At 36.1% G+C, this 10732-nt stretch overlaps 1 protein-coding gene across 1 annotated transcript; it reads left to right on the top strand.

The window, feature by feature from the left end:
- The first annotated feature begins 755 nt into the window (after positions 1 to 755).
- On the top strand, positions 756 to 10271 carry EBLN1 (endogenous Bornavirus like nucleoprotein 1). Its single transcript, XM_058435712.1, is given in 3 exon segments — positions 756 to 791; positions 9128 to 10230; positions 10232 to 10271. Coding segments are annotated over 3 exon segments (1179 nt in total).
- The last annotated feature ends 461 nt before the right edge of the window (positions 10272 to 10732 follow it).

Raw genomic sequence — 10732 nt, 5'->3', positions numbered from 1 at the left:
TTTCCTAGGATCACTTCCAGCACTAGCTGCTGCAGGTCAGATGCCCTGAGACTATGAGATTTGCATGTAGTTTATTGAAGAGTGCTCTCAGAAACAACTCCTTTGAGGAAGCCAGGGAGAAAAATAGTAGTGAGCAGAGGAAAAAGCCAAACTGAGATGCAGCTGCATCAGTAGCCTCAGCTGGCTCCAGGGGAGCATTGAGGCTGAAAGAGCATTCAGAGATGTACCAATCCAAGGCACCAGGGCTGGGTCTTTGAATCCCTGCATTGAATCCAGTCATTGGATTGTGGGCTACCCTTGAAGAAGAGACATAAATGTATTGAGGCAACTTCCTTTAACCAAGGTCAATTCCAGAAAATGGATTCAGCTGTGAGCCATCAACAGCCAATAATTACTCCCAGCAACAGCCTTGAACCTGAAGGGGGACTGGGTGAGGGGCCATAGTATCCATGGCACTCCTAGGAGTGGTTTCTTTTCTTATTATTTTTCCTTTTATATGTATTATTCTTTTATATGTATTTATATGTATTATTTCTTCCTGTCTTTTTAGGTCATTGTTGTTGTTTCTTTCTTTTTTGTTAGACATTTGGTTTGTATACTTTAATTTTTTAAAAAACATCAAAGTCATTAAGATGTATATTTAAATGACAGAGATTTTGCTATGCAGTTACATGGTTTGGCTGTGTCCACCTAAATCTCATCTTGAATTGTAATCCCAACTGTTGAGGCAGAGACTGGTAGGAGGTGATTGGATCATGGGGGTGGATTTCCCTCATGCAGTTCTCGTGATGGTGAGTGAGTTCTCACGAGATCTGATGGTTTAAAAGCATCTGGCAGTTCCCCCCGCCCTTGCTCTTTCTCTAGCTCCTGCTGCTTTGTGAGGTCGGTGCTTGCTTATCCTTCGGCCATGATTGTAGTTTCCTGAGGCCTTCCCAGCCATGCGGAACTGTGAGTCACTTAAACCTCCTTTCCTTATAAATTACTCAGTGTCCGGTAGTATATTTACAGCAGTGTGAGAACAGACTAATACACTTAGTTATTCCTCTTTACATTATTTTCTAAATAGTCTGTATTTGTTGCTGCTTTTTGACTTAGAAGTTATTTAGGAGAGACTTAATATTTAACCTTTTTTAAGTGGTTGTTTTTTCCAAAGTTAATTTTATGAATTTATGGTTATATCATGGTGTAGTCAGAGAATGTAGCCAACGTAGTATCTGCTTTTGTCATTTGTTACAGTTTTCTGTTTTCCATTAAGTTTTGTTTCCATTTTTCTTGCATATACCAAGGAAGATAAAAAATAACAATGCAGTTGAATCTAACAAGCACATTGGTGTGTAATGAAATGCATGGTGTGCGGGATACACAGAAAAAGCAGAGGATATGTTTTTTCCTCTTTGTCTTTCTTTATATTACCAAAGTTCTTGGCACATAAGAAGTGAATATGAGAACAGTATAAAAGTGAAGCAGTTCTCTTTATTCCTTTGTGCCTTCACATACTGATCAGGGAAAAGCAACCAGGATGATAAGTTTTTGCTAAACTTTTGCTCTACTAAAAATAGAAAAATTAGCTGGGCGTAGTGGCACGCACCTGTAATCTCAGATACTCAGGAGGCTGAGGCAGGAGAATCACTTGAACCCAGGAGGTGAAGGTTGCAGTGAGTCAAGATCGCACCACTGCACTCCAGCCTGAACAACAGAGCGAGACTCTGTCTCAAAACAAAATATATATATACACACATACATATATATATACACATACATATATATACATACATATATATATACATACATATATATATACATACATATAGATAAATAATTTCTGAGTATGTATTTATTGCTTTAAAAATCAAGCAACAGAATTGTTATTGTAATAAGCGTGAGAGGGTTTCCCAGGTGACATTCATTCTGATTGGCTGAGTCAAGGTAAAATGATGCAGCACACAAGTTTTGTGTTTTAGACTTGAAGCTCAAGTGTACTTACTTAGTTTTTGATCTCAATAAAATAGACTTAAGGAAAATCATACGACATTTTGATTATGTAGATTTTGGCAAAACGGAGATGGAGTGGCCATAGGGCAAGAAGTACTCATGATTCTTGATTAAACTTCCAGTGTTTTGAAAATCAAGTTGGCCGGGCACGGTGGCTCACGCTTGTAATCCCAGCACTTTGGGAGGCCGAGGCGGGCAGATGACGAGGTCAGCAGATCGAGACCACGGTGAAACCCCATCTCTACTAAAAATACAAACAAAAATTAGCCGGGTGTGGTGGTGGGCGCCTGTAGTCCCAGCTACTCAGAGAGGCTGAGGCAGGAGAATGGCAGGAACCCGGGAGGCGGAGCTTGCAGTGACCAGCCTGGAGACAGACAAGATCCGTCTCAAAAAAAAAAAATAAAATTTCTGAAGATTTATACTCTGTTTAATTGTATTAGCACAATTTATAAATTATTGCAACTTTTCACTAAAATCCTGTCCTTCCTCAGTCTTCATTGTATATGTCTAACCTATATTTTTAGAAGAGTTTTGTGTGCCAAACTACCAATGATGAGAATTATGTATTTCAAACAAATATTCTAAGTTTTTGAAATAAAACCACAAATAAATTACCTGTTGTACCTAGAATGTTGCCACCTAGATATTTTTTCAAAAGAGTAGAAAGTATTCTCATTTTGATGCAAGTAGCTTGTTTTCCTTAAAGAGATTGTTGCCCTGTTTTGAGTCTATTGGTGATAATTCAAAGTAGGTTATATATTATCTTTAGTTTTAAAATATTTAACAAATCTAGATTGAAACAGTTTGAAGACTAAATGTTTACTGTAAATATAGTTGTAGAATAAAGAGTGAAGGAAAAATACATCACATATATGGATTAAGGGGTACGTTATCACTAATTTGTTTTTTTTTTTTTTTTGGTAATTTGTTTGTACATGCCAGATGAGGTGTTCCTAAATTGGGTTTCACCAAATGACTTTTATTGGGGTAAAAAAAAATCGTAGAAGCACAGTCACCTGCAGATAAAATATTGACACACTGAGTTTGAAACTCTTCTCTGAATATCTGGTACTCATTATGGCATAAACCACACATCATACAGTGCTTTACATGTTGTTACTGTTTTATTTTTCTTAGATATTGAGAAAAATTTAAGTGTAGTTTATTAAAGATAATTTGAAAATATAAAAAAGAAGAAAATAGTTAAACGTAGTTCTAACAGTATTATGCATATAATTTTGTACTGTCATTTTCTCTTGATATCTTGTAATAATTTTCCCATATTAATATGTAATGCATTTTTCCCTGTTGTGTAATATTTCATCTAGTACATATACCGCAGCATACTTAACTGTTCCACTATCACTAAACATTTAAGATGTTTCATTTCTTCATGGTCATATATAATGCTGAAATGAGGGTTTTTGTATATAAAGATTTTTCCCTTTCATATTTAGGAGGAATTTCTTGTGTGATGTTTTTATAAGCTACACCACTGAGGCAGAGTATTACTATATTGAAAGTTCTTAATATCTGTTGCTAAACTGCCTTCAAAAAAGGTGGTGTTAATTTGCACTCCCAATGGCTATATATGAGAATGTCTGTTTTGCCATACTTGTAGCAGCAGTGAGAATTGTCAAAACTATTTTTTAGTTATTTTGAGAAAAATATTAATTCTATGTCCTTATTGCTTTAATTTGTATTTCTTTGGTTATTAGCAATGCTGATAATTTCCTCAGGTTTGTTAACTTGCTTTCTTCTGTGATTTGGCTGGGCATACTTTAAAAAAGCATCTTATAATAAAGCTATTTATAATGTACAGTGATATCATATAGATAGTATTGTGATAATATATTACACATTGTGTATTGATATAACTCACACACCATACAATTCACCCATTTAAAGCAAACAGTTAAATGATTTTTTAGTATATTCATAGGGTTGTGCAACCATCACCACAATTAATTTTACAATATTTTCATCACTCCAACAAAGAATCATGTACCTATTATCAGTCACTCCTTATTTCCCCCCAAACCCCTTTACAGACCTAGGCAAACACTTATCTCTATTTTCTGTCTCTATATGTCTACTTATTCTGGATATTTTATATAAATGGAATCACACAACATATGATCTTTTGTGGCTGCCTTCTTTCACATAGCGTACGTTTTCAAGAGGCAACCATACTGTAGCTTGAAACAGTGCTTTCTTCTTGATTGTCTAGTAACATTTTGTTGTACAGATATAACTCATTTTATTTATCAGTTTATCAGTTGATGGATATCGGAGTTTCTACTTTTTGACTGTTATAAATAATGCTTCTATGAACATTTATGTAGAAGTTTTGGGGTGGACACATTTTCATTTGTCTTGGGCCTACACCTAGGAGTGCAGTTGGTGGGTCCTATGTTGACTCCATGCTGAGTATTTTGAGGAATTGCCAGTGTTCGTACCTGCTTTCATGCATGTTAATCTATTGGTGTCTTGGTGCTGTTCTTATAGATTTGTATGAGCTCTTTATATAAGGTCAATGTTAACCTTGTATACTTGCAGAAAGTATTTTAATCCCCATATATCACTTGCCTTTGATTTGGGTAATGAGTTTTGTGTGCAAATATTTTTCAGTTCTACATTGTCAGTTCTGTCAATATTTTATTTTGTAACTTGTTTCATTGTTACTAAGCTTTTTAAAAAACCATTCCTTGGCTGGGCAAGGTGATGCATTCCTGTAGTCCCAGCTACTCAGGAGGCTGAGGAGGAAGGATTGCTTGAGCCCAGGAGGTTGCGGCAGCAGTGAACCATGATGGTGCCACTACACTCCAGCCTGGGCGACAGAGCGAGTCCTTGTCTCAAAAAAAACAAAAAACAAAAAACAAAAAACCAAAACACCTATTCCTCTGTGGAGTTTGAATCATATTAATGTATATTTTCTTGTAATTTTGGTATAATTTAATCTTTTAAAACATTTCATTCCTTTATGTAGGTTATTTGGGTGGATGGTATAAGACTAACATCAAAATGGATTTTTACTCCCAATTATCTAACCAGTTGTACCATTACCATTTTTCTTAACACTTCCTCTCTTCCCTGCTGAATTTGTCTTGATATTGCCTCGTTTATTGATTATTAATTTTTTTACATGTTCTAATGTCTGTTTTGGTCAGCATGCCTATTCCTGCACCAGGACCACATTGTTTAAATTATTGAAGGTTTAGAATATGTTTTGTACCCAGGATAACAGCCATATTTCCTTCAACCCAGCACCTCATATTTAATTAATCATCTTTTTCAAACATTTCTTAGTGACTCTTATTTTTTCCAGATGTTTCCCAGCTTTTTCCAAAGTTTTGTTATGTTTTCTAAATACTGTTGGAATATTCATTGTGCTTGCATGAAACGCTCAGTTAAACTTCAAGAGACTTGACATTTTAATAGTAAATTTTGTCATCCAGGAACCTGGTATATCTCCCTGGTTATAGTTTTTCAAAAAAGCTCAGCCAAGTATTGTATTCATTTTATGCAAGTCACATATGGTTTACTCCCCACTGGAGCAGATCCAGGTTCTGAGGGGCCTAACACTTATGTGATTTTGGGGGATTTTCTTAAAGAAAATGAATACAAAGTTACAAATGCAAAATTAGGTACCTAATCTTGGAAGAAGCCTGGGCGAGTAGTGGGCTCTGGGGCTGCCTTTATTTTCTAGGCAGTTGGCTTCTTTTCACAGGTATGTCTTTGTTGATCTTGTTATTATATATTTGTAATACATTATCTTGTGTTCCTATAGGAATTAAAGAATCTATGAACTAAAGTTAGAAAAGACTTTGAAAAAATCTGTTTTCTACTTTTCCATTTTGGAATTTCTATACAAATAATCATAATATATGTGACTAGCAATAACTTTGTATCATCTTCTGTAATATTTTTCTACATCTTAAACTTGTTGAGAAAAGGATCCATATATTGAAGGTCTTTAATAAATGTTTTTAGTGATGACTGATAAGCTAAACAAAGGAGTGTATTTACTGAGGCCATAGCTAGATGAATTTGCTACTCATTGTTTCATGCTTCAGATGCAACATAATTTTGCCCATAATGCGGAGTGTAGGCTACAGACCTGTACGTATAGAATAACATACTTTGCATCATAGACTGGGTTTTTAATACAACCTTTTTTTTTTTTTTTTTTTTTTAGAGACAGGATCTCACTCTGTTGCCCAGGCTGGAGTGCAGTGGTATGATCATAGCTCACTGCAGCTTTGAGTTCCTGGAGGCAAGCAATCCTCCTACCTCAGCCTCCAAAGTAGCTAGGACTGCAGGTACATGCCACCATGCCCAGCTAATTAAAAAAACAACAACAACAACAACAAAACTTTTTTTTCTTTTTTTTAAGAGATGGCGTCTTGCTATGTTGCCCAGGCTGGTCTTGAACTCCTGGACTCAAGGGATCCTCCCACTTTAGCTTCCTGAAGCACTTAAGATTACAGACACGAGGCACCACATCCAACCTTACTATAATTTTAATGCTCTAAACTCAGAATATATGTATAAAGACTTCTCAACAGTTTTCATTCTAGAAATTATTCAAGAAACTATATATTTGACCTGGTTTCCTGGATCAAAAATAGCCAAAATGGGAAGAAAAGCTTCCTAATGAAATAGTCCTGAACGTAAGTTAATAACTAGGTTTGAAGAGTCTCACTACGGACTTATTCTATTTACAAAACAAATAAAAAATATTGGAAAGGTTATTTAGTATATATATCCTACTGCTACAGCATTTTATAAGATAACGGATCTAATTCTCATAGGCCATTTGAAAATTGCATTTTTTAGAAATTTCAGAAGACACATCATTTATCGTTTCTGTTTTACTCTTTAATGTTTTTGAATTCTAATATAGAGATTGTAGGACAACAGAAAAATGGACAGTTCAAGTTATCAATTAAATTAACTGTCATCTTTGTAGTTGATACATATTTTGGAAAACTCACAAAATCCTATAGTACCCAAAGCATCCCACCAAGTGCTTTAGAGATATGCAATACATTGTGGTTTATGGCACTGAGAACACCAACCCTAGCCCCTAATTATCCAAATAATCAAGAATATGGGGATGTTTTTAGTTAAGACCTTTGGTTTTAGTAACCGAAAATACCTATTCACAATAAAGAATGCTCAGATAATTGTGATTATAACTGCTAGTTTAGTTGCATGATTAACTAAATGTTTGAGACATAGGATTAAGAACGGACATGGTAAAACACAAGCAGCTTTAAGTGACTTAATTAGCACACCAAACAGGTGGAGGGAAAAGCTCACATGCTCACCTTAAATTGTTTTCAGGCCAGGTGCAGTGGCTCACACCTGTAATCCCAGCACTTTAGGAGGCCGTGGCGGAGGGGTGGGGTAGCATGGGGTAGCGTGGGGTGAGGCCAGATTACTTGAGGTCAGGAGTTCGAGACCATCCTGGGCAAAGTGATGAAACTCTGTCTCTACAAAAAACAAAAATTAGATGGGCATGGTGGCAAGTACATGTAGTCTCAGCTACTTTGTGGGTTGGGGCAGGAGGATCACTTGAACAGGGAGGTGGAGGCTGCTGTGAATTGAGATTGCGCCACTGCACTCCAGCCTGGGTAATAAAGTGAGACCCTGTCTCAAAAAAAAATTGTTTTTTGTTAACACGATTTAATATCTATTAGATTTTGTCTTCGTGTAAACATAAGGAAATAACAAAAATGCTATAATTTATATGTGCTTTCAGAATTGGGAACCACAGAAAAATCCATGAAGTTTTAGGATGTTTTTAAGTATGTGGAGATTTTGAACATTTGTTTTCATAAATCTCACCTTTTTCTACCTCCAAATGGACTTTTGGGGAATAAAAGTGGATTATTGTGAATTAATGCAAAGAAAAATATTTATTGAGATGCACAACATACCACCCAAATCAAAAGCCTATATTTGGAACAAGACAGTTAAGAACATGACAAAACATAATAACCTTTCATTGCATTAAGAGGCGAGAAAAGAAATGAATGACCATGTAATGTTACATCCCTTCCATTGGAGAACTTTTGCATGGAATATTGTGATTAGCATGGTGATTGCGTCAGTTTTAAGCTTTTATCACTGTCTAGGTTTTAAAGCAGGGCATGTGATATTATATCTTAAAAGCTCTTTAATTTTTAAAAACCCCAGAGAGCCTTTAAGTGAGACTTAATTAAAATTCAAATCAACCTTAGATGTATGTCCAAGACAGTTTTCAAAAAACCTGTACAACCTGTGTTCCTTTGATTCCATTCCCTTTCCAGTGTTATCTCCAGTTGCTCTGGGCAGCACCCACTTGGCCAGCGAGTTTGGAAACCTGAGGGAATTCTGGGGTTGACCCAATGATTTGCTATAAGGTATCACTGACACTTAGAGGAGGGGACCAGTTTTGCCTGACGGCCGCAAAACTTGATTTGGTTCTGCACAACGAAAAATGTTCCTGCCCTGCTAGTTTAAAAAGATGCCCTGAGCAAAATCCTAGACAAATATGGCAGTAGTACTTTTAATACAGATCTAAGTCAGCAGCCCTTCTGTGTGAAGGAATACTGAAAAATTTTAAAAGAAGCTACACAAAAAGGCTCTTTATTTAGGGAAAAAGTCCTTATGTCGAGGAAAGCTTAAATGACATAAAGATATTGTGTAAGAATTGTCGAACAACTAACTCTTTCTGTGGATCCTGGCTTTGTTAGAAGTTTTGTTTTGTTCATTATAGGGGGTTTTATTGGCATTACTTTGATGTTTTAAAAGATGACATTACAATATTACTGATCTTGATGATTGAGTTTAAATTTAAGGAAACCTTAAATTTTGTGCTCGAAATGAGTGGTTGACTCTTCTCTCTGTAGGCATAGCTCTGGTGTTCACAGTTTACAGGGGAAAGGATTTTAGTGCAGCTGCACATTTAGGTGTAAAAGCAAGAAAATCGAAATTATATTGTGTAATTAAGGAGATTTGGAAATTCCTTTACTAGACTAAAAAACAATATTACTAAGAAGTAAATGAGATATAGAAGTCATAATACATTTCTAATAAATGTTAGTTAAAAATATTTTGTACTATGCCATTCTCCGTATTTTTTTAGTGCAATACAAAATTGTGTGAAAATCACAGAGACAATCACCCACAATGTCCCACCCAAGAAAAAAACCCACAGACCAGCAGCCCACAAGACAATACAAAGGATGGGAGCAGCTTCCATTACTTTCAAGGGAGATTTGAGCTCTCTGGGAAGAGCAGACAGTATCCAGCAGATGCATTGGAGCCCCAACCTGGTATTGGAGATGTTAAGGACATTGAAAAAGCAGCAAAGTCTATGCTAGACCCAGCACACAGATCTCATTTTCACCTTGTAACCCCAAGCTTAGTATTTTTGTGTTTTATACTCGATGGATTACACAAGGCACTACTCAGTGTCGGTGTGGGCAAAAGGTCTAATATTGTGATTGGGAATGAGAACAAGGAAACAGGTACTCTCTATGCTAGCAGATTCAAAGATGTTTTGCCTACCTTCACTGCCCTTGAGATGTCATCAATTCTCTGTCACTGCTGTGATCTCCTGATAGGCATTGCTGCCGGATCGAGTGACCCGATACGCACCAACAGCCTCCAAGTACAGAGACAATTCAAGGCAATGATGATATCCATTGGAAGACCTTTGCATAGTGAACGTGCTGATTTATTAATTAGCTAAAATGCAGGGCCAGCTATAGATTGGATCAGCTCAAGACCATGGGTTGGAGGATTAATGTTCACATTTCTATTCGGAGAATTTGAATCCCCTGCACTCGAGCTGCTTGATCAAGTTAAAGTAGTTGCCAACAAAGCACGGATGACAACCTACTACACTGTGAGAATGTTCCTGGATCAGTGCGTGGATGGTTCCCTTGTTTTACCCGCTGTTGTGTCCGAGATTCCAGTTTTTGAGTAGAAGAAAGCACTGGTTAAAAAGGCACTTGGAGATTTCTTTGAATTTGGGGGTGTACTTTGCCACCCTGTTATTAGGGAGCTATCACCACGAATGTTCCCAAACTTAGCAACAGCAGCAAACTACTGGGCCAAAAGAAGGAATCCCACATTTTCTGGAAAGCTCTCGACTTTTATACCAGGATCAACTATTACATTCACTCTACTTCAAATGGCATCTGCTCAGGAAATCTCCAGAGGAAGTGACATAGATCATTACACTTAACATCCTTTGCGGTTATGGGATTTCGGAATTTGAATAATAAATACGTGAACTAATATATATATATATATATATATATAAAGAAATTATGTGAAAATCACATTCTAAAATAGTATCTGAGTGTTGCCTATTGTTTTCAATCTTGGTCTGATATGTCTCTGACATCTATCACAACTTCCCTATAATCTTTTATTCTTTAAAAGAATCCATCCAATATTCTCTGGCCACTGAAAGATGTGATCTCCAAAGTCTTCTTAAGTACTGGAGGCTAAAAATATGCTTTGACATGTGGTAGAATTTTGAAATAATTGAAATGTTTTCTGTAGTCACATAGGGAGTTTTTATTTTATTGTTTATAGATAAGGCCCAGATCATTTTTAAGATTATTGTATTTCTTCTCTAATTTGTCTTGATTATTTTTTATAATTATGTTGAAATAAATCTGATGCATTATCACTTATCCTAGCACTATTTTTTGTTATGGTTCTAGTGTCCTCCTGT

Source organism: Hylobates moloch, unplaced genomic scaffold (assembly GCF_009828535.3).
Source record: "Hylobates moloch isolate HMO894 unplaced genomic scaffold, HMol_V3 SCAFFOLD_2, whole genome shotgun sequence".
NCBI classification, from domain to species: domain Eukaryota; kingdom Metazoa; phylum Chordata; class Mammalia; order Primates; family Hylobatidae; genus Hylobates; species Hylobates moloch.
The sequence above is the reverse complement of the archived record's forward strand: the minus strand, read 5'-3'. Positions and strand labels throughout refer to the sequence as shown.